At 41.3% G+C, this 25,248-nt stretch overlaps 2 protein-coding genes and 1 long non-coding RNA gene across 4 annotated transcripts in view; 1 reads left to right on the top strand and 2 right to left on the bottom strand.

The window, feature by feature from the left end:
- LOC138183027 (zwei Ig domain protein zig-8) overlaps positions 1-25,248 on the bottom strand; it is a 141,256-nt gene that overhangs the window by 65,765 nt on the left and 50,243 nt on the right. The gene's annotated exons all lie outside the window — the stretch shown is intronic.
- Positions 1-25,248, top strand: part of LOC138183029 (uncharacterized) — a 116,087-nt gene that overhangs the window by 42,130 nt on the left and 48,709 nt on the right. The window lies entirely within an intron of this gene.
- On the bottom strand, positions 9,665-15,445 carry LOC138183028 (uncharacterized). 2 transcript variants are annotated; one of them, XM_069119547.1, is made up of 4 exons: positions 14,899-15,445; positions 14,336-14,829; positions 12,663-13,005; positions 9,665-12,246 (listed from the first exon to the last, which is right to left on the bottom strand). In XM_069119547.1, the coding sequence occupies exons 2-4, from the start codon at positions 14,363-14,365 to the stop codon at positions 12,005-12,007; spliced, it is 615 nt and encodes a 204-aa protein (XP_068975648.1). In that variant the 5' UTR covers positions 14,366-14,829; positions 14,899-15,445; the 3' UTR covers positions 9,665-12,004. The 2 variants fall into 2 exon arrangements, with proteins under 2 accessions (XP_068975648.1, XP_068975647.1); XM_069119546.1 differs by having other exon boundaries at positions 14,336-15,445.

The raw sequence follows: 25,248 nt of genomic DNA on the forward strand, positions 1-25,248 counted from the left end.
AATAGCCCAGTAATTTCCCTTTAAATGTCAGCTAATGTATTCGCCATATAAAAAGTTAGTAACGGTATGCCGAATATTGTCAGGTGAAATTTAAATACTGGCGTTGGTATGCTTCGATATTTGTGATCCATATTTGCATGTTCACATTCCCATTCGTAACCACGAGATATGCATGCGTGCGTCATGACAAGCGAAATACGCGGATTTTTATAACAGTTTAAAACCGTGCATCTGGTCCTGCGTGAAACGAAAAAATAAGACCGGCACTGGGAAAAATAACGCGACAAATCGAACGATGCCGCTCGTATGAAATTTGCAGAGTGCTGCGAGCAAAATAAAAAAAAAAAAAGAAAAAATTGCAAAAGTCATTTTACATCGTGCAGATTAATACTTTATTGATCGCGAATATTTCCCAGAGTTTGTTTACGTTACAGTACGATTATCGTTATACGTATACGTATATTTTCCTATGAAGCAATATTATCGTATAAAAATGACATATTCGCCTGAATTTCAAATAATTTTTTTACTCCTAACAAACGAAAAGTGATCACTTTTAAATATATATCGTGTACTAAACGGCTCTAAAAAAAATATACACAGAGTGCGTGTGTCATATATGGTAGCGAATATATCGCGGCAAAGATTTTATTTGGAAGATATCGAGTACCGAGTTACCGCGTACAGTTTTCGCTCGCGAAAACCCTCAAATATTTTGCTAGTCTCCGTTAATGTTCCACTGATCTTCGTTACTGTCTATTACCCGGGATTCCAACCAAGTAATGCTCTCGCATTTTATGCGATATGGAAACGCAAGAGTTGGAGGCTTCGGCAACCTCGAATAAGATAACCCTGCAGGTCGAACTCCGGGCCGTTATGCCGATAACGAAAATCCGTTTCCGTAAACCAATGTCCTCCTCCATCCCTATGGGGAGCAGCTATACATACTATTTCAATCCTTACGAGGATTACGCGGATTTTCCTCCGTTCTCCGCTCCATTACCCATCCTTCTCAGCTTCGATCATACGTACGCTCAGCGGTTTCATTAAATATTAAATATTTATTCTGGCAAATTTATTAATTATTCGGAAGCTTAACACGTCCGATCCTTCGGCCGTGAAAGCTTCGAAAAACGAAAAATCTGCTAATAGTGGGACAGAGTGCACTTGCGCCCCATTTTTTGTTGCAACGATAGTACCGCGGTCTTTATTCGACAGGACAAGCCGATTCACGGATGTTCAAGAAAGGAGAGACGAGGGAACAAAAATCCAACCTTCAGTGCGAAAACACGGAGCTGGAAGTTGCGGTGAATAGCGGCTGGCGCGACGTTCGGATTTCCTCGTATGTTTGGTGACCGTATTTTTTCCACGATGACAGTACGGGCCGGCTAACAGAATCCCCAACTTTGGTACCGCGCCAAATTATTATCGTCCAGTGTGCTTTATATTCTGGCCGATCGGGTGGTTCGACGCCCCGTCGGTGCCGCCGTATAACCTGGCTTTCCTCCGCAAACCGAACATCCGACAAAGGGTTATGTAAACTTTCGAATCGTTCGAATTTCCCCAACACCTTGAAAATTCTTCACATCGTTTCAACACCACTCGATCCGACGCGTCTCTATCGCGTCGTACATCGTACAGTAATACTACTTACAATCTGGAATAGCCTGAAATAGAATTAGTTAGGATAATTAAAACGTGTTGAGAAAGTTTCGAGCGGTATGCATCGACTTTGACGAGGCGTTGTCCCCCGGGATAGCTACGAAATACGCGTTCGCGTGATCGCGTCTGCATGTGTCGTATAATCTATTTTTATCGCAGTTAACATTACAGAAGCATGCCAAGCCTCTACAAAATGCATCGTGGCCGTATGTTTCTAATTATTTACTCAAGATAATAGCACGTATCGAGCAAACGATAGTATTAATCGACTATAAATCAAGCAGCTCGTCGCGAACGCGATTATTGATTCGATAAATTTCTGGTCTTTCGTTCGTCGAGTATGTTTCATGGCAAATTAATTCCTGCTTATCGGAGAACAACAATTGCGTGCCATATTTCACGTAGTCTGATATTTTGCAATGCCACTGGCCGTGTAATAAACGGCGTACGATCGTTATCTCGTAATATAGCCCGAGATGCAAACCGCTCGGGAAAGAAAGATTTAACTTCGTTTCCGTGATGGCCGACACGGAATTACATAAGCGTCCGGCTCGTTTCGAAAACGAATTCTACAGGGGAAACGAACGCTCGAGGTAGTAATTTTGTACGGCTAGATCGCGAAACAGATACCACTTTAAATCGAATAATTAATTGTGGTCGGTCAAATTACAGATAGGAACGTCGTAAAATAATGGTCGGTACGCAATAGTACTTTGCCAGTCGAACAGACAATTTATGAACGAACTACGCGCAACATTCGAAAAGGCAGTCAAAGAACGATTCAATCCCGTAATGTAACGCGAACGCGTAAGAATTTCCGGGAATTTCGGATTTCGAAATGGGAAGCATGTCAGTCGATCTTATTCGCGATTCGGTTTGCGCACGGGGGAAGCTGTCCCGTTTCGTAAATTGTATCGTTCGAGCCATTCGTTCGCGTTCCGCTCCTTTTACTTTTCGAATTTACTTTAAGCATGCAGAACCGAGTATCGTTGTACGGACTCGTACAGCTGTCGATTAATTGCCGACCAACCGGCAATCATTTCGAGATAAAGCGAACGGAAGTCAGCGACGTATGGCGAAAAGCGTATACTCGCGAATAACTTTCCAAGGGGATGCTTGCTTTGCAAAATCAACGATTGTATCACTGACCTACACCGTGCTTATTTCGTCGTTGTCCGCATTATTGTTATTCGTATTGCGCAGGAACTTCGCTGCATTAATTGCAATACGATCGATCCTATATGGTGCTTTCGGGTTGTTTAACTTCGCTCTGTGTGCACAAACTTTCCTCTTAAAGATGGCGAATTTATAAAGTTGACGCTCCACTGCTGATCGCGGTAAAACTTTTGATCGGATCACGAGCAAAATTAATTTTTGATTCTAAGTTATCACGCGATATTGCGAAGACGACAGACAGCCATAACTTTAAGCGAAACAACGTCGTACACTTTTCGTTTTCCCCTTTCGACTTCCTTTCACTCTTCGACCCCTATTCCGAGAATGAATTGCGCAAGCCCTTTCGCCCTTTTTATCATTCCTTCGCAGTCGCGCCTTTCCTGGCGACAAAATTGGCTTTGTTATGCGGCACGAGGTTTCAATTCCCAATACAGAACGGTCCAATTTGTGTCTGTCGCTGGTTTCGTCTCCCTACTTCAACTTGGTCGATGTTGTGTACGTCTCCTAATGAGACACACTGAACCTGCCGGATCGCTCAAACTACTGTCAACCATACCAGCGACTAGTTTGCCGGATTAGAAATTCCGCAAATCTTCCACCGCATGCGGCTGAATACAATGCCAAGCCGTATGTTTGAGAGGCGCGTTCGTGTGTACACGAGCGGCACGCGATGTAACGTGTACGAATCCTCATCCTTGTACCAGCATACATTTCTCCCTGTGCGAATCTATGTACACCATCGTCTCGTCTATATTCGCCGAGGGATTCGCGATATCGGATCGGAGCTTGTCTATGGGACTGCTTTCGGTCTTCTGCCTTTATTCGCGGTTTTACCGCTGAAATAGTACGGCCAACTTGGGAAGCGCGTTGACTTCGTAACGCCGCAATCGCGAAACGTTACAATACGCGATACGACTGTCTCTCGTATATTTCTATTCCGACCAATAAATAGTATCGCGGCTAGAAATCTGGTAGAGGTTGTCGCCGTCGATTAATCGTCGTGTCTCTCGACGAAGGATGACCGTAACTCGACGATCGCCTATTAACCGCGGCGATCAATCGAGTACCCGCGAGCAGGCACAGTTCATTTGCGAGCAGATACGATCGAGCATTCGTGCTATTATCAGCCGAGCCATCAGGTACTTAACTGCAGGAGCATCTGTTGGTCGTGCGTTAGCAGGTTTCTAATTTATTTACTCCAAGAGAAACTTTGGCCACAGCCGCAAACTCAAAGACTTGCCGCTTTACGGCACGTAAGTGTGAAGATAAAGTTACGCTGAGACGGGACTATAAAACACACTGGGCTGCATGGATTTTCGCGCCACTTGACGCATCTCTAGGAGGAGAATTAAGCCGGTTTTGTTGCCGCAATAAACGCGCCGCTCTCTATTAATAATTCATGCAACCAACGCGACGGTCGGATCGTGGAGAGCCGCTTCGATATTTCGTACCATCAGATTCGAACCTGATTTCGTGTTTGAAGAAAGTAAAACGAGAGATTTAATTCCTTTGCGCGAGCACTTCACCGAGATTTCCGATGCGAACAACATTTATTTCAAGAAAAGAACCCTTGAATCTAGTAGCGAGCTATCAAACTTGAATGCTTCTTTTTTAAATTGTTGTTCGAGTGTCGCGTTTCTCAGGATGCCTTGTATCTTGTGGCGAATAAAATCGATGATCGTACCGTAAACTCAATTACATCTTCTAAAGGGCTATCGAATTGTTAATCGGTGCAAATACGAAACGCTGAGATACGTCCGACCGTGCAGGTATAAAAAGTAAGGTGTCGAAAAAACATTGTGATAGGCGGTTAAAACAGCGAAATTTTTCCTGTAATATCTCCAAGTGCGGAGACGCTTTGATAAATGGACTTTCGCGCAATAATTGTTCGCTTGTTCCAGGAAAATATACGACTAGGTAAGCAAGGTAAATGTAAAGCGAAAAAGAATGAAAACTGAATGAGGGAAGAAAAAAGGGGACACGAGATTCTTTTTCAAATGATCACTTTATCAGACAGGTGTTACTTTTACACTCCACTAATACGTCTCATTGCACCAACCTTTTAACAATGTCGCTTCTGTGCTCGTTTCCTTTTCAAAATTCATTGTACGCCCACGTTTTATCATTGAATACTCGCAGTTTCTCACCGGAAGACGCATTTTTCTGTTCGGTAAACAGTCTTTGGTCGGTGAATTGTTTATACGATGAAAAATACACGAGACAGACGAAATTAATTAAGCAAATGCAAACAAGAGAAACCAACCTCTTTACCCGTTATGACTCTTTCTACTTTACGCTTCCCGATTTTATTATAATATATTTCCATCTTTGTTTCTTTTACGCAGACCGAGGTAGTTACCAGCGAATACAAGTAAGGCGGGAGGAAAGCAGAGAAAAGAAGAGAAATCTTTGTCGTAAACGTCAAGCATGTAAGACGCATGACGCGTCTCCGTTCCGTCTTATACCTTCTACTCCGCTATCAGAGTCATTCGACATTTTTTACCGGCTGACTTCTCACTCGGCAGATATAAAAATTCAATTGCTCCTGGAAAAAGGAGAATACTTCGCTAGCTCACCTATCTAGACCAGACAGAAGTTGGCCGATTTCCAAGTCGAAAAGACGAATACTGCACGCCGCGTCGCCGATTTCGGTTTTTCTTTCTACGACTATTATTTTCAGTCCGATTCCGCGAACGTGAGATGTTGCGTTATTCGCAACAATAACGATTCCCAATTTTCTCGACGCATTCGTGCGTTGCTTCGTCGCTCTGTGTACCGTATACTCGTACTGATATGCACCGCGTATCCTCTTCACCGGTTATCCTTTGTAACGACGATACACTACCGCGATCCCGCTCGAGCATTATAGCATTTTCCACGTTATGTTGTTATAACGAAGCGCAAATACACTTGTTATTTTTTATTTCATTAGTCGAGAACGTGAGATATTAGCCTGTTTTCGGCATTGCTGGATAAACAAACTTGACTCGTATCGAATTGCCTTGAATATACACGGACCAGGCTCTGAAATTCGATATCACTAATTGTCAATCTATATCGAATCAAAAACAACAATATCTAATATCTAAATATAAATTTCGATGAAATCGAATATCACCATATACCTTGTGGTGTTAGTTGCTAAAAGAAATTACGAATTTCTGTCTAGGGATGTTTCTAAAGAGAAAAATTATTCCTAGGTATGAACAAATTTCCAGTCAGTCGACGTTCCGCCCTCCAGGCATTGAACCTTGCTTTTAGTTTGCTTTACGTGAAGAGAAAGTGTTCGACCGTAAAATATCCGAAGAAAAAGTTTCGCAAGGGTGCCCTCTCAACAACAAGTGTTCGCAACTCGACGCGTGTCCAAAAACAAACTCTGGGGCGGTTCTCGATAGAGAAATGTAAAAACTGGCCATAAGACGACGCAAGAAGATTAGATGAAAGAAAGCGATGAGAAGCAAAGGACAGAAAGCGATAGAAATGTCGATGAATATGCGTCGTCACGCGCCACGTTCAGCTATGCTCGCTGCCAAATCCTTCAATAATCCACCAAGGATACAAGGGGATGTTAAGTGATTTTCTTGGATTTATTTGGCAATTGCTCCTTAACTTCGAGGCTGGACATCGTTTTCTATGTCGCAAGCAAAGGAGGAAAACTATATATTGTATTATTCGTGAATTTGATTTCAAAGTCACCAAGTAATTTGAGCTGCGTTCAAAACATTCATTAACGTTAACACGAAGCGAGAATAATGCCGCACCGAGGAGTTTCTAAATTTAACTAAATGAAATGCAGTAGAATCGTTTCAACGATATAATTTGAAATGCGAAAAGTGCGGCCAAAGTGTTTACCATTCTGACATTCGTCCGGTATAAAAGTCTTAACTGATTCGTTACAATTCCTATGTATGTTAGTCGCATAAAACGAGAAAAACGTAAAAAGCGAAAGCCCGTTATTTTACGGAATAATATATAGTTCTAAAGACTTAACCTTTTTATCACCACTAGCTTTTAATGACTATAAACAGTACTTGTGCTGTTTGCCAAGTTCTAGATTCGTACAGTTTCAGCCAGTTAAGAACATGACGATCGCAAGGTGTTTAAACGGCGCCTTGTTTAAAACTGAGGAATTTTTCGTTGGTTTTGTCTTCCGTGTCGCTTCACTTTTTACTAGACTGCCCAAATCAACAACTGTATACGTTCTAACATCGTCGATGTCGAAGAAAATACACGACGTACAACATTGCTGTAACAAGCCGTTTAATAAATAAACTTGAGGAGAATGAAGAAAGAATGAGAGAGAGAGAAAGAGAGAGAGGAAGAGTGGCAAAGAGAACGGTAATCGCGAAATAGCAAAAGAGTTGGAACGAAATGAAACGGAGGCTGTGTTTAAGAGCGAACTGAATCAATAGCTCTACCCTGCGACCCGTAGGCCAAATATAGGTCATACCGTGATCCCTTTTTCCTTCTCTATCTTTTTTGCTCACCAGTCCTTTCTGGTTGCTCTCTCATCGTTTTCCTTCCACAGTGTTCGTTCCCCAGTGGAAGGTATACGGTATACAATATATTATTGCATCGACACTCGGTTGCGGTGCTCTCGTTGGTGGCGCATATGCATTTTTCATAAATAAATTTCATGGGTGCTCCAAAGTTGATCCTACTGCACACTATTGAGTTACATGTGCCTCAGGAATTACGTATTTGACTGGAAATTATAGCACATGCTACGAATCGTAGGTACAACACTCTTACTTCTTTGCTTTTACCTAATTTTTTAACTTACAATCAAGATCGGTGCCTGCATTCAACGTTTGTCAAATACCATAGTCATATCAACGTATTTGATCGTCAGGTCCAAAAATAACATTCGTCTTCCATTATAAGGAGCTTAGTAGGCAGAGCTCGAAAGATTGACGACGTTGTTGCCCTCTGGGTTGGATCCAGTGAAGGAGGGATGCTTTCAGCGTCTGACATTTGAAATCCATCCTCTTTGGTGTCTTTTCTGTCGTGAGAGAAAGTTGCGATTAGTCGCCGGAGCTATGTTCTTTTCGATGTGACTCCGGGCTACATTCATCATTATTCTCATTTTGACAGAGAGAAGCGACATCACGCTGTCGTCTTCTTACTCGTATTCGCGTCGTTGTTTTTGCTGTTTTGCGGTTCTTTTCCTTTAATTACAACCCGCAGCTACTTCGTACGCTTCAATATTTTCTAGTGAACAAAAAACAACAAGCTGCTTGCCTTTGAGACTTCGCTTTAAAAATGTATGTAACTTGCATCCGGAAACGGAGATGCTGCTTCAAAGCGAGTAATACCGTGAAATTGTGAGTAAAATTCATCCTATTCCGTTCAGACAGCGTGTTTTTGCAAAGCACGTTGTTACCGAACCCTGGTTCGTGGTAGGTACACAATCCAGTTCCGTGCATTCCGATGTAATATCAGCAATGCAAACGGTACTTACTTTCGAACAAACTCCGGAACTAAACGTAACTAGTCGCACGCGATAACAGTGGAATTAACGTGTTACTTCTACGGCATAGTAGTGCAGAAGGCAATCGCGTCGCCAACAGTAAATTCATTCGTCACTGGTCAAGCAAACGAGCCAGGAACAAGCCGGTCAAAAATAATTGCCGTTATCGTACCGAATGACAAAGACCGACCGTTACAGCGAGCCAAAGTTTTTGCAACCACTTCGACGAAATGTGATTGGCCGCGGCCCGAACAAATTAACAGTTAACAAATTAACAGTGTCACCGGCGGGCACGGTGGACGAAACGCAAAATTGCCACAGACCACGGCTTCCTAACGTTTCCGGTCGATTGAAATACACCACTCAGCCGTACGACCGTCCCGCCATTCTATGCTTCCAATGGCAAACCTATTGATTATCCGCTCGCGTTCCTACCGCGCTGTCCATTTGCTGGCTGATTCATTATAATTGCAGCGTCGAAATGGGAGACCGGTGTCCACATCGCGGCGTTCCGCTTGCCCTCTAACCTCGGCTTCGGTTACGAGCCATCGACCCGCATGTCACCTTATTTCAATTTTCTTTCTCGCTGATAATTCTACAGTATCGATCAATCGAAAATGAGAATATTCGTTCGCGTAGTGGAAAAACTATTCGTGCACTTGGTTCTGTTTTTACGCGAAATACTCGAAAATATCGTGCACAGAGAAACGTGTAAGGAAAATACACTGCACGTGAAAGAAACAGAAGATTGGATTTAAAGGCGAAAACCCGGTACAATTATCGAGCCACTTTCGAATTATGAAACGTATTATATCAAGATGTTAGTTTAGTATTTATTTAATCTTTTATTTATCACTTACAAAATTACGAAGATCAGATTGTATATAATTGACTCGAAAATAGAGAATAAAATGAAAGAAAAAAAGACAGCTGATAACTAAATCCCAGAAAAGTATAATTCAAAATTGGAGTGTAAAAGAAAGCTTCGAATACAAAGAATTCAATTCAAATAGAATTTTTCTTAGGAGTGACGTTTGAGTCGTGTTAATTCAAACTATATCATATAAAAATAGGATTGTAAGTTTTCTCTAAAACACGTTAAATTGTCTGAAAGAGAGAATCGAATGTATACCTACCCTCACAATGTAAAACATTATTTATTTCAATCCCCGAATGTTAAACAAATGGAACAGTGACCGACCATTTGGCAAGCTAACATATTTACTAAATGTATACAAATGTAGTAATAAATTGCAGAGTCGTGTATTCTACGCGATGAATATACCAGAATCATCGGTCGTCAGTAATCGTAATAATACTCGATTTTCTTATTAATTATTTTCTGGTAGCCGACAATCTAGAACATACGCAATGTATGTCGCACAGGGCTCACAATGTTTCTCGATTAACTTCATGGTTCGTTCGGTGAGCATATAAACCGAGCCAATGAAAAGGTTATGAATAATATATTTATACGATTTTTCAGGCAGTCGCATCGCCTTCCTGCTGACCCACATTCCTCCTCTGCGATTAAACACACTGTGGCGCGTCGTCAAATTTATTACGGAAACATGAGACGACCATGTTTTGCCATGGCGAATATTTACGTTGGAATATTGGCACCGTTATCGCCGAAAATCACCGCGAATTCGCCATTGTCGCTCTGCGTAATCTCGTTCGCGAATGTAAATTCAAGATACTCAACAGATCGCACATTGTTTTCGTTAGTTTGCTAGCGAACCACGTGGAAAAAAAAACGAGCCTTACGTTAATCGAGGTTCTGCAAACATGAAAGCGCTTCACGCGACTGGTGTGCACGATTATCGATTCGACCACGAATTTTATTCGGAACAATGACACGGAATAATGAACCCTGCAACAGAACGACTCCACGTGTGTCGGTTTGAAAAATTGTCGAGATATATATACATATGTCGAATCGTACGAACGTTACCCGATGTTTCAATTGGAATCTACCAGAACTTAGTCGGCAGATGTATTCCAGGATAACGATTATCGTCGATAACCGGATACCGTCGGAGAGGAAATTGGGAACTATCTACTTACATACACGGTGTGGGAATACTATGTAAGTACATATATTCACTTTTCAAAAATTATAGAGATTTGCGTCGATCCGTTTCGTTGATTTTGGCGGAAAGTTAGCAAATTTACACTAGCTTCATAGCGGAAAGTTAGCAAATTTACTCTAGTTCGAACCCCATTCTTTCTTGCTTTATCGCGTCAAATTGATTCGTCGGCTAAACATAGTAATTTACAATGTAGCATTACCAATCGGATGTACACAACGCGGTATGATTCAAAATTTGTCCAAACTCCTAGATCGAGCGATTTCATCAAAGCAGATCCAAGCTGCTGTCGATCAGGAACCACTATTTCCAACTAATCATTGGGATCTGGGTCTTGTTAAAATTACGATATATTGTCCTGATGTTCGATCAAAGTTTGCTCAAATCTAAGGCGATAGTCAGACTCTAACAGAGCGAGCGAACGACGTCGTAGTTTTCGGTCCGGAGATAACGTTTGCCGTTGAGCAAGAGAGAGCTCCGTAGTACATTGACACTTCATTAACCGCATCGGTGCTGCGAAGGAGCGACACGCGAGCGTCTCCCCTTCTCCCTCCCACTCCCGCAATTTGTTAACACGATGCAACGTTAAAGGAAGTTGGTATTTTGCGCGTCATCGTAGCGAAATCGTGTGACGATGTTCGATCACCGGCATCGACCCATCGGATGATCGCGCTACGACGATACCGTGGGTAATTAGTAGCTGCCTAGTTCCGCAAGAAACAACCACGTTACCGAATTATCCAATTTATCTCGCAATCCATATGACTGTTTGTTAACGCAACTCTAACGTCATCCGGGCGATTACGCGCGAAGATTTCATTCTTTCGCGTCTTCGACTTCACTCGACGTCAATGCCAAATATTTCACTGGTCGCAAAAGTTCGGAGTTAATTCGATCGTTAGCGATTTAACGATGTAACATGATCGCAAGAGAAGGTGACATAGCGCGGCACCGGCCTCTTACCAGCTCTTATCTACTCGCCGGCCTGTTCGCTGTTCTTTTTGTTTCCACTCTCCTCTGCCTCTATCGGCATGCATTCGAGGCATTGTTAGCGCGCGGACGAGCCTTCCTTTTATCTTCTCTGCTGTTATTCGCTCAGGCCGTTCTACCACCCTCGCCCTATTTCGCTCCTTTTCTCCTTTTGTCTTTATCCACTCGCGATAACGACGTTCCGTTGGTATCAAATTGATCAGACGAGACGCGCCTTAACGACGTGCCGCGTATGACTGTGCACGGGTGCAGCCGAGTTGCGCTTCATCGATGATCGACCTCCTTTCGTGACGACTATCCTTCCTTTCGATCGCAAATAATTACGTAACGCTTTATCCATTTGACATCTTGTATTTTATGTCAGGATAAATGATGCCTGATGGAGCATACCGTGACGCGCGGATTAAACGCGAAGAGAGTCGGTTTCAAAACGTTCCACTCTGATACGATGGTGTTTTATTAAAAGGAATGTTCTATATTTACAATATAAACGTTCTCCACGGCAATCTCCAGGATGATAAGCAACGTTGAAAGCCTTTGGTACAGTGAAAACATGAAACAACAAAGCGTAACAGACAGGTACAAAACGATAAACGATCGATCGATCACAAAACGATCAATATCCTTCGTTGGTGGTGTACGAGGCGACGTAATCTTGGATGTCTTGTTCCTGTTGCGCCGCAGTTTGGTGATCGTGAACTGGAAGCTGGCCTTGACCGACGTAGATATCAGCCGAGTGGTCGTTCTTGCCGGAAGTGTGCACCACGGCATGAAATCCATCCTTGTCGGCGCGGTAGCTGACCACTCGAATGCTACCACCTGGTTCCTTCACGCTGTACTGGCCGGACACGCTGCTTCCTGCGGAAAGGAACGGCCGCGGATGAACGGAAGCCGCGAAACCAATTGTTGAACTTGTAACGAAACGTAATTGAATGCCAGAGAAATTTCGCCTGAAATAACTCTATTAGCATAACAACGTCGAGGAATAACTCGACCGCGCGGATACAGTAGAGGTCGCGAGCCAAACCGCGCGGAGCCTGTCCTCCTTACTTATTTATCCGGTATTCGTATCCTTCCCACATATTCATGACGCGTGTACGAGAAAATTACTCTCGCGATCAAAATACCTCCGCTTCTATTAATCGTGTTTGAGTTTTCGTGTCAAAATTCGCATGAACAAACTCGCTCACGAAGGAGACAAAAAAAGGAATATCGAATCTCGAACGGTTGCTTCTCTCTCTCTCTCTCTCTCTCTCTCTCTCTCTCTCTCTCACCATCTCGCGTTTCTTTCTGAGCATGGAAATCGCCAGTCTGATGATCCTCGACGCCGTATGAGAACTCGTACTTCGGATGCGCGACATAGTCAAACTCGTAACCGTGTTCCTGTTGCTCGTTTCCGTGCAAATTGTTCGAGCTGTCCTCGTGATTCTCCGCGTACGGTACTTTCACCTCAAACACTGGCCCCTCGACGGGCCCGTGAAACTGCAGGTACGAGTTGGCCAGTGAACTGTGCTGCACTGGATCCTGTTGTCCGTGTAAAGCCTCCGCTTCCAGGGATATCACGCCGGCTCGTGATCGATGGCCGAGCGCCAACGTGATGGTCAAGGCGATACTGACCTGTGGCACAAAAAGTCACCTTCGAAAGTACCTTGTAACCTGACGTTTTTCTTCGATCGGATCTGGTACATCGGTCGTTGGAAGATTTACGCGTGATCGACGTGGGAAAAGGTGACGTTTAACGGGTTGATTTTTCAGCGACCACGGGATTGGTACGTGATTCTGCCATCGATCTCTTATTTTTTTACAATTTTCGTATGACTATTCACGAATCGCAGATTGAACTAATTTGAAGATATCGATCGCGTTGCAAATGAAAAACGAGTCGCTATAGTAAATCACGGACAACGAATTTAAATCGTACGATTGCGAGGTATTCGATATTGCCAGGAACGAGGTACGATTCGATTCCTTAATTGTGAACTGTGTATAGAATCGTGTCAAAGCGGGTTGCACCATGATGAAAGCAATCGAATACATGCTGCACTTATAACGATCAATTGAATCTCAGAGACAGATGCACAAAGAGAGCGAAAAAGAGAGGAGAAACGAAAACGTCGATCTGAGACGTCCCATTTTCAATTACTACGTCGATTGTCAGCGCACAAACGTTGACTATCGCGTCGAAAACAGTCTCGACTCGTCGATTATACACAAGCCAATAAAAGTTTCGCGTTTCATCGTGGATTGAAATTCGATTCTCTTTGTTTCGTTTGTACGCGTTTCGCTTTGTTTGCTCCTTTATCATGACAAACAAAATTACCGAATACCCTTCGCCGCAAAATATCGATAAGATTATCGAACAAACGGGAGTAAAAATGACGCAAATCGACGCGATCTAATATAATTTTTAGCATGGTTACTCGCAGCTTTCAATTACACCTCATTCGTAATGTTGTAACAAGTGTTGAAGCTTGTCAAATACGAACGAGCAGAATCACGGTATAAAGAATGCCAGTTGGTTTTAATTACTCGACACAAACCCGGAATAATAAGCAGTCCAGTCCGGCATCCCATATGCGACACGATTATACGACTCTCGAAATCATGATACCGTGTTCCGTAATATCTTCGCTTGTCTCGCACGATGCTTTTTCTTATCGAGAAATATGCTCATCTATGTATATATGATCTAAGTATATTTTTATAAAGTAATGAGACGAATCGAAACGATTTCTAAGAAGGTCGTCTTCTCTCGCGTTCTGTTTTCTCAAATTTTCCTTTTCACGTACTTTCAAAAATAAATTCCGACTAGAACTCTCTCTCTCTCTCTCTCGCTCGCTCTCTCTCGCTCCGGTATTTTTCTTGTTTCTGATCGTTTGCTCCTGCTTGATTTCTCGTGTCCCGCTTTTCTCTGATTCACGATCCGATTTCTTCGTCGATACCGTACCTTGATCCTCGTGTCTCCCTCGTATCTCATGGTATATAAAGCGGTCAAGTGAGAACTGCAACTTTCCAACGTATTTTCTAGCCTTTTATACCATGGCAATGCACATTCTGTTTATACACGACGCTCGTAAACAGATGTGAATCTGCCAGTTACGTTGGACATCGCGTGCGTGTGCGATACGTGCGTACACGTTGGTGAATTTCGCTCGAACATGGTCAGTCTGGCCCTCTCTTCGTCTCCGCTTCGCGACCTTTCACGTATGAAACCGCTGTAACGGAACTGTTTGTCACCAGCTTCTGACGACTTCGCTGCTTCTATACTCCAAGATAGGAACGACGTTTCTCTTTTCTATTGAATCGGTATTAGAAACTTCATCAGACGATCGTAAGGATCGTCCGATCATACAACCGATTAATCGTGCTCTAATTGGCACAACCGATCTTACCTACCTGTGAATAGCAATTTCGTTCTAATAACGCTTCGACTTCAGTAACCTGTAACCAGTTATTAATAGATTCGCGTTTAATATTATCGATCAATCCTGGTTACGGTGGCTTCCTTACATTTTCGAAGACGCCACTGAACGGCTTCCTTTTCGTCAGCACGAAGCCTGGCGTCGCGTCTCTGGACGACACTAGGGTCGAATAATCCGCTTATTCCGTTCGAGCCAGGATTTATTTGGATTCTTAACCCCCTGGGAGATTCGGTGCTTGGATTGAATCGCGTCGGATCTACTTTAAATGCCTCGATCTCCGACAGTTTTTCCTCCCTACTTGAGAAGCTGGTTGTCTCGTTCGTTTAATAGCGCAGTTTAATTCCTTTATTGGGCTGTTTGTTCCAGCTCCAAATACCTTCGCGGGCTCGAACAACGAGCTTGCGTCTCTCAAACTGCCATTGCGCTAATCTTGCGAATCCGCTGCTTTCGAATTATTTAACAAACGCTTCGACGATTTACCCGACCAATACTTCGAAACGAGATCACCGGCGCTAATTAGCGTCAGTTTGATTATTGACTTCGATTATTCGTAGTCAAGCGCAACGAGTGGCAACGTATCAAACGGAAGTACAATTCGGCGGAGCTTCTTCGTGCGACGTGTTTGAAGTCAAACATCAAAAGCCTTGATTTCCTAGATTCGCTGCATCTAACAGGTAGACCGGAAAACATGGACAAACGTAAAAGAAACGAGACGCGAGTGTAAAGGATATACACGTATTCGTCCGTGGATGTTTACAGAAGCTACTTTGAAGCAATGAGAAAATAAGAAAATGTCAACGTCATCGAAAAGGGAACGGTTGATCAGAAAAATAACAAGTTCTACTCCAAGACCTCCGTGCTCCGTGCTGTCAGCGTTTGGTCTTTTACACTTGAACGATTGAATTTCTTCCCTTCCGTCCTAGTTCTGCCGTTTTCAATTTACAAATTGAAAATCCTCTATTATGTTTATGCGCGTCGATTAATGTTCGTGACGCTACTGCTTTATTCGGAAGGTATCAGGACACGAGTCGAGTACCACTGTCGTTTGCCAGTAACCACAGTTTGTCGATGTCTCATTACGATTTACGTTTGACCGTCTCTTTGACGAATCGTGTGTGTTGCCTCGACGAGACAAGCTACAGAGAGCCGTCAGTGGAATTGCGATTTCGTTGGAAATCGGAAAAGCAACATGCTATGTTCGAGCGTGTTTCGGTTCTCATGGACGTTCTTCAAAGGTTGAGTCACTGAACGGAAGATCAGAGTAAGAATTTCGTCTTTGTTACCTCGCAAGATGATGTTGCGTTTATCAGAACTACCCAAGTTGATTTCGAGTTATTCCACACAACAAAGTATACCGATCGATGCCAGATAGTTGACGTACAGACCGTATGACCGTTCAGGTGAAGTACATAAAAGATTCTGCTTTCACGAAACGAAGCCAACCGGAAGTTGGCTAGCATTCCAAAGAAATCTTTTCTCTCTCCACGCTTTTCTCGTTGCCGGTAAAAATTGCTGAATACTTTTACGCATAAACCATCGGTTTTACGAGCAAAAAGTATTTTTCTCATCTAACGTCGGCAACATAAATGGTAATATTTTACGAACGAGTACGCTTCAAATAAGAACCGACGGTATAACGATAACGTACAAAGCGATAACGTGCTTGTTGTTCGTTATTGTCGACTGCTAATTAATTCGCTTTGTAAGCAGTTCGGTCAACGCGGATTTAAAAACATTATAAGCATCGGATAAAACACGTTCAAGCGCAATAATGTCCCCATGGCAAATATAAATATATTCAATTATAGCGGCATATATAGGTGGTTGGTGTCGGCATCTCTGCGTCAAACGATCATTTGTTCCATACAAACACCGTGTATTATTCGTATTTGCTCTATGCGTTGTTATTCCTTGCGATTCGATATAGGATCGTTTCATCTGCCGAAGACCAATTACAACACGTATCTTAACTTGAAATTAATCCTTTGCCCGTAACAATTATATTCCCGCAGTCCGATACAAGTGCCATTATCGACGCTAATTGAAGTGCTTCTGCGTGCTTCATGCGAAAAACAAAGACAAGAAAACAAGACCAAACTTCCTGCTTCAAAGAAAAATTCCTCTTTGACACAGATACGTGGATTCTCTTGCTCGAGCCGTTTTGTCTCGGGAACAAAATCTTTGACGCGAAATTGCTAGGTGAACGTACGATGGCGATGAACAATGCATCGTTGCAGCAAAGATGGGTAGCTTCGTATCATTCACGCATATTTTTTTCTTATCCTGTTCCTCGAAAAAAAAAAAAAAAAAAAGAAGAGGATGAAGTACGGCCAAGCGAAACGAACAGGTTTGGCGTACGAAGGGTACGGATAAACGAAAACGTTTGTATCCAACCATTTCGATGGTTTTCAGAGTGGAAGGATAATAAATGCTTTTATTTCTTGCGGAAACGCGGAAAAACGGACTAATGTATATCAGCCACGTTACCGCTATACGTATATCTTAAAAGCAGGGTCTTTTTATCTGATCCATTCTAGAGGATAATATGGTATGCGGATGAAGGTAAAAGGATCATAACCGTGATAAAATTTAGAATACGATCAAATAAATGTGGTTAAATGGAAAAACGGTGTTTCAATATTTCCTCGTTCTTTTGTCGAAACGAGAAAATTTTATTGTAATCGTTCTTCCGATGCAATAAATACACCATTTATTTATTTCAAATTCTTTCGACCGTGTCGCAAACTGTAGATTAATCTTTTAATCAGAAGAAACGAGTTTCATTCCCCGCGAGGATTTTCCACGAAATTTCGTGAAAATTTTAGTAACGCACGGAGCATCTTGGGTGGATCGCTCCGAGAACAGATCCTTAAATTTTGTACGAATATATGTTCCTTCTTTATTAAAAGTTCCTACGGAATATATATGGTGGGTTAAAATCCACGAGTTTAAAAGCAAGTTAGAACAACGACGATGTTGGTGGTACGATTTAAATAATTCGCGAGATTATGTACATACGAGTTCGACTAGTAAAATTGTAATAGTTTGGGTATCCGTACGATATAAATTGCACGTCGGAATAAATGTCAAAGAGAAAGGATTGGCTAAAATATTTTCGTTCGAATGGTTCGATGAATGGATAGAGTTCTGAAATCGAGAGGAATCCTAAGACTCTAACCCTTCGTGGACGAATGAACAGCGTAATTGACAGGGCGCCTAGGACGTGAAAGAGAAACGATGACTAGGCGGATTCCTTCGAAGCCACTTCTTCTGCTTTCATACTCCGGAAAGCTTCGGTAAAGCGCATTGAGTGCAAATTGCGGCAGACATCCGATCTAGGTCAAGCCGATGCGCGAGACAACTGGTACCGTCGGCTGTTTCACGATTAAATGAATGCACCAAGTTCGAGAGGAACAGATTCCCTCGTTGCGGCGGGGTCCGGTGACAGCGTACCGTTCTATTGCCTCGAGCTTCTTCACCGACTTCATATTGCATCCATGCTTGAATTCTTTCTCGCGATATATGAAATCCGAAACAAGAAAACGCATATCATAGACTTTATTATTGTCAATTTTATTCTTTATCGGACTTGCTGTATTATTTATTTCTACGCGCATGGTGCGTATTTTTTAATTCTTCGATCGATTCCGTTGAAGCGTTACGTACGTATAATTGATAAAATCCAATTTAGGAGCGACGATTGTATAAGATTTCATAGTTGCTAGAAATCAGAAAAGTAAAACGGAACAGAGGGGGAACAACGTTAAAGGGCCAGGCTGTCGGCTAACTCAATTAAAATTCTTAGTAAAATTTCTCATTTAGCCGGAGCGCTTGGTTCTCGCGACCGGCTATCCGCGAAGTCGTACGACAAACGGAATTTTACCGACTCATTTTTTCTGGGAAACAGTTAGCCAAGGAAGGTTAAAACGGGTAATGATAAGGAAACGCAATTCCAACCATTCTTTTCGCGTTATTGCGGTTGTGTCAGGCGTTTCCAGAGCGTGACTCGCCAAGCACAGCAAGGCAATGAAACGTTAAAAATGCGGGCTATTAAGGGCCAATGTGCCAGGATACCGTTTCATTTGCATCCACGCTACCGTCTTTCTATTATTAAAATACGGAAGTGGTCGGTGTCTGCCAACGATTCCTCCTTATTCCCTTTTCCGTAGATACGGTCGAAGGCAATTACGCGTCGAGAATACCGAACTGGTACTATGCATTTCCGATGTATTTTCGATGTATTTTCGATGCATTTCCGACGATTGTCTTTCGAAATATATCACTTGCAGCCAACGCAGCCAACAAACAACCAAAAACTCGATACAAAAACACAACCGATGCTTGCGAGGGTATACGATATAAAAACGTCCAGGTTCTAACAACGTTACTAAGCGTACAGTTAATCAATCTTCATTCTCTGCTACCTAATTACCGCTACATCGTATAAAAAGATAAATTAGGCATTGTTCCTATCTATAACACGAGTAAAAGAAATTTCATTTATATGAAAGAGTCGCGATCCAGTTAATAAATCCCCAATGCTTTTAAAAATCATTTGCAAACATTTTCGTTGGTAGATCGAAGTTTATGCAAATGGATTACAAGATTATGCGATCTATCGTTTCGTTAGTTAAACACAGTGAAATCGCTTTTATTTAAACAACCGCTAAAATTCACGGAAGAGAAATCTATGACAGTTCGTGGAACGTCCACCGTTGGTTTCTGTTGATTTCTGATAGCACGAGTGATAATGCTCGATTCAGAAGCATCGGTGGAGGCACGGCGAGTCGGTGCAAATGTGACACGTCACGATCAGAGATTAACGCGTTAACAAGTTGTCAAGGGAGAACGTGTATAGGTAGATGTCGCGTCGACGCGTAAATCAAAGTTCAAGATACCAATTTACTTGCACTTATCACGGTTGCGCAGCCAAGCGCGACACTTTCTCTCACTCCTAGCTGCGATCTTAAACCTGTTGATCGAGCACAATCGAGTTCCTCGTCAGCGGACAATGTCGTTCACACGTTTCGTGGCGAGGTGCACACGTTACCGAACACACGTATGTCAATTTGCTGGCGCCTAACTAATCCTCGAACCATGCTACCAGCTGGACAACACATGTGACGTGGATTGGCCATTATGCGTTCATCGAGAGTAACAAGTTTTCAGGACGAGTCGTTAACGACGCGAATAGCGCTTGCTCTTCGATCTCTTATCTCGTACGGATTTCGACAGAATGACGCAACGATGAAATTGCATTTTTTTTTCTAACACGATAAACCGTCTATTTCTTCTCTGATTAAACTACCGTCTTAATTGGATTTGTTTTCGCTAGCAGAAAATTATAATTTTTTGCTTATTCCATAGCAAAACCAATGTCTATCAATGGTGAGCGAAAGATTCTCGATTTCACGTTTAATTAAGTGGAAACGCCCGCGAGGAAGTCGTTAGATATCGCTGATTTGCAATTAGAAGGATGCTTTGTCGATAGTAGATTGCAATCCGGCTTCTATTCTCGAGATATCGATAGATTTTCTTGCCAGAGTCGGTCCTTGGGCGCTGATTAAACGTGAAACGCGGCGGTTTCTTTCGTTTCACGTCTACGTCGTATTAATTTGGCGAGTAACAGTCGTTTAAACTGTCAGGGGTTTGTCAATGTCGGACGGTGAAATATATCGACAAAGTGCGACCAAAGTGCAACATATCTCAGAGTTTTAATGCATTCGAGCGACTCGCGTTATTAGTGGCTCGTCCACAGCGGTTGCGGTAATCCTACTAGCAGCAGTAAGCACTATGTTGGAGTCAGGGATCAAAGCCTTTGTAATTCTATAGGACGCAACGTGAAAGCACTTCGAACGTGTCACCCGTGAATGTGTATTTCGTGTACACAGCGAGTTTCTATCGAAATCCCTCTAGGGTTACCAAAACAGTATCAATAAATGTTTGATTTAATTACATACCCGAACTAATCCTCCATCGAATTTTCTAACAATACAGAAAATTAAAATTGAGAAATTCACTTGGCCGTTTTTCTTTCTAACGAATAACGTGTTTGTGAAACGTAAACGTTTTATCTTACGAATAGTTTTCCTTCTTAAACACGTATCTATCTACACACATAATAATTAAGTGGAGTATTTAACCGCATCGCCTGTTGAGGTGTAACGTTTACCAAATATTTCGTAAATCGTTGCCACGATTACGATGCCGAAGACTATAACTAGGATTAATTTTCACGGTGTTATTAGCGTCGACGATCTCGTTCAAATCCGAGCACGATATCGACAACAGTTTGAGGGTGTAACCCCAAAGCAATTCTCTTAAGGATCTTCCAAATAACAATGCTCTTTGTATATTCACAGATTAATATTGCGGGGCAATATCGATCAAAGGGTACCTTCGAGCAACTACTTTCATCTCTGTCGTGCATATATGTCTGACAGTGTGGATTAAACGGTAAAGCACTGGTTATAAATGAATCATGACGTACCTACACGCAAACCGTGGAAATTATGACCAGGCGAATATATAGAAGCACGAATTATAGGCAAGTTGTAATATTAGTTCCTCGTGTTATCAGCCCTCTTATGCGCCGAAACCGCGTGATGTATCGCCCAAAGGGTTCCTGCAGAGTTTCCCGTTTAATTAAACTTCTGATTGGTGACGATCCAGCGAACGCAACGTAATGACCAGAAGCAATCAGCAGCTGCCTGAAGGGGCTGCGCACTTTTCGAAAGCCCAAGCAGACGGAAAGCTAAGCGAAAGGTCAGTCCTCGTAGAGATCGAGCCATTCTGATTAAATCTTAAGAGCTTTCCTGTTTGCTTTTCCACCATTCAATTACATCTACCACTAAAATTATTTTTTCTCTTAACAATCTCCTTTTAATAATGTGTCTTTCCCCACAAATGTTTAGCCCATCGAACGTATTTTCCACTAATTTGTGTCTCTATATGCAAAGTATATTTATCTGCCTTCGTAAACATCGTAATCGAGAATATTTGAACGCGAGTACAAAGGGGTTATCGATTCATATATCATTGCGTTAAACCCTTAATTAGCGATTATCGTTGGCCGGTAACGACAATCAGGTGGACAAAAAGTAATCAATTTGCGATCACATCGCAGCTGGATCGCGTAGGACCCGGCCATGAACCGATATGAGCAGAAATTCAAAGTCTAATTAAACTTCAGATAGGTTCAGCCAACTCGATACGATATAATAGAGATCAAGAGATGCTGGAATATCGGTAGAAGATCATTAATCTATTATGGTACTGGGGTAGTCAAAACCCACCTTGAAAGAAAGAATTTTTGTATATAATTAAACTTATTGCGAATTCGTGTGAAATCCGCTCAAATATTGTACTCAGTTTATCGTTGAATAAATATAGCATGGAATAATTCGAAACGGTCTCTGCTCTGGACCGTAACAAAAAAGAAGAGCATTAACAACGATATCGGTTGGATTTTAATTATCGCGGAATATGTTTGCTACTCTTCTCCGCGAAATCGATTATTCGAAGCCGACGTTTTAATTAATCAACGCGTTGGTTAATGCATCGATGCAGCTGCATTTCGGCTTCGTTATTCGTTGACTGTTCTTATCGCAAAAATGAGAAAGTAATAGGCGGACTTATCGATTTGTTTCGATCAACTACAAATTTCGTTCCACTATACAGGATAAAATAAGGGTTGTCAGGACGAACATAGAAAAAACGCCTTCTCTTCGTTTCACTTTTTCTTCGTCACAACCTTGGGGATTTTTAGACGATCTGTCTATGGTACGGATGTTCCGATCAATCACCCAAGTCTGACTGATATTGCACGAAGCACGGCAGGCGTTGGCATCAATCTTTGATTATCCAACCTTCGATGTTTCTATAGTCTTGTTTCTCGACTATTTCCGTAATAACAATATAAAATTAGACGTTACATTTTTTGATAATTCCAGAGAAAATAATTATAACGAATATTTCTCAACTTTGACCACACGTTATTTCTGTTCGTGTACGTATCTACAATATGATACGAAGTAAAATATCTTGACGCTGAATTTATAGAAGTTATTAAGTCCATACTGCATACCTCTATACCAAAACGAATGCTTTTTGTCCAATCGGCATTCGTAAGCAAGAAGTAAAATATGACAAAATTCATATCCACACCGAGTAAACTAGTCTTGTTTCTTTATTTTGCGTAACATACAGCTCTCTCTTTAATGAAAGTTTCCGTAAAATTGTCACAGGAATCATTCGTATACTATTACGTTAACGCTGTGCGACACACTTGTAAACAGCACGTACACGTGGATTTTAAAAGTATACTTTGCAAATTTTATGTTTACAGGAAGTTACTTCCTTTAATTAATTACTCGCTATTCCCCGCGGGGGTCCGTTATGATCGCTGATTAGCCGTAAATATGAAGATTATGTAACGTATTGTGAAACAAGTTGTAACGTGTATTGTAGTTGCTCCATTAATTGCGACCAACCAACCCATGATGATGGTCAGCGTAATCATGATTTAGCTCATGGTGATGATAATGGTGGCCACTTGCGAAACCAGGATAACCTTTACCGTAATTACTATCGCTTTGACTATAGCCATAGTGATAATACGGTCCGTTGTCACCAACTCCTTCGTTATGGTCATGGTCAAGACTGTGTTATGTTATTGCATATACTCGTTGTCTTTGCACCAACTGCTACAAACGCTATGGTTACGCTCGTCATACTTTTTTCCATTGTTTCTTATACTGGTATGTACTATATTTACTATAACTACAATGATATTGATAATATTTATAATAATTTTCTTTTTTCACTGTCTATAATCCGAATATCTTCCTTCCTATCCATATCTTGATTCCTGTTGTTCCATTTATTATTATTATTATTATTATTATTATCGGCTATAGTTCAATAATACAATTATTATTGTTACATTCATCGTTAGGCATTAGATGTGTCTGATGCAAAAAGAAATTAAAAGAATACAGAGAGAAGGAGAATTAAAAATACTTTCACATTTACGTAACGTAACTTGAAGGCTTATGCTTAAAAGAATTTGGAGAATCAAATAGAAGTAGAACAAAATATCGCTATGCTATACGAATTAGCTAGTTTCATAATTCTATCCATGGGATGTTTATGACTAGTTTTAAAAACTAACGTATCAAACGGAAATCTTTCTCTGATATATCTTGAAGGTACATAAACTCCAATTACACTAAGCAGATCGGAACAATTCGCTTGATCGCTTAATAATCCCATAGAAGTAGGATAGATCGAATATCTTCCTACGACTTTCCAGTGTTTTCGTTCCAAGTTGTTCTAATCGGATTATAGTTATGATCGTAATGTAACATACTCAGACCCAATTTATTAGCTGTGAATCTTAGAAATTTACGTTATCCACTTTCTAGTAATCATTTATTCTTGTTAAATATAGGAGATCACAGTACCGAAGCATACTCTAAGTGTGATCTAACTAATGAGTAGATTGTTTTATTAGTTTCGCTGTTAGAGAAACCTTTTGAGTACCGTTTTATAAAGTAAAGAGATTTTAAAACTGTGTTGGTGACATAAATTGATAATTGTATTAAAAGTCGCTTACGTAAAATAATAGTATAAAAACCTGATAACCGGACGGAATAATTCTAGAAGTGGCTACATGTTATACTAATGAAATTTTCCTCAACAGCTTTCAATGTATCAAGTAAATTAAAAATTTTTCGAAACTTATATTTTTGTTGCCTCTACTTAATTATTAATGTTCATGCATATATTACTTTGTTATACTTGTAGTCTCTCTATACAAGATCCTTGATAAGATCGTCTTTAATTTCGTATCTAGATGAATATCCCTTATTAAGTTTGTAACCTTCGCTATCGTCGTTAACCTTATCTTCTCAAACTGTTCCCATTATTTTATCTCTCCTAGAGTTCTCAGTTGGATCGAATGTAAATTCACTGTTCGATATAATACGGTTACGGTCAGTAATAATCAATTCGAAATATATCCATCGATACAATTAAATATATAATTAAATATATCTATCGATATTTTAGAAAATCGTCGCACATTATTACATTCTTCTCATAATATGACTCGTTCGATAGATTTCATTCGAATGACTCTTTATAGAAGAAATATTCGCCGAGATAATTCTGCGAAGGAAATTAAGGTTGAAAACCATTTCAATACTCTATTCGTAATTTCATCACCGGACAAAAGACTATATATTTTATTATGTAGAGTATAATTCGCCATAATACATTATCAGGACACAGTTGCGCGTAAATGAAATAATAGAAAGAATCGTTTATGCTTAAAATTATTCGGTTTTTTGGGTTACAATCTAAACTTTTGGAATCGAATCGATATTAGCAACATTTAGAAGATAATTACTCTGGACTCTAAACGAATATAGCACAA

Source organism: Bombus flavifrons, chromosome 9 (assembly GCF_040668555.2).
Source record: "Bombus flavifrons isolate JBK064 chromosome 9, iyBomFlav1_principal, whole genome shotgun sequence".
Classification (NCBI taxonomy): Eukaryota; Metazoa; Arthropoda; class Insecta; order Hymenoptera; family Apidae; genus Bombus; species Bombus flavifrons.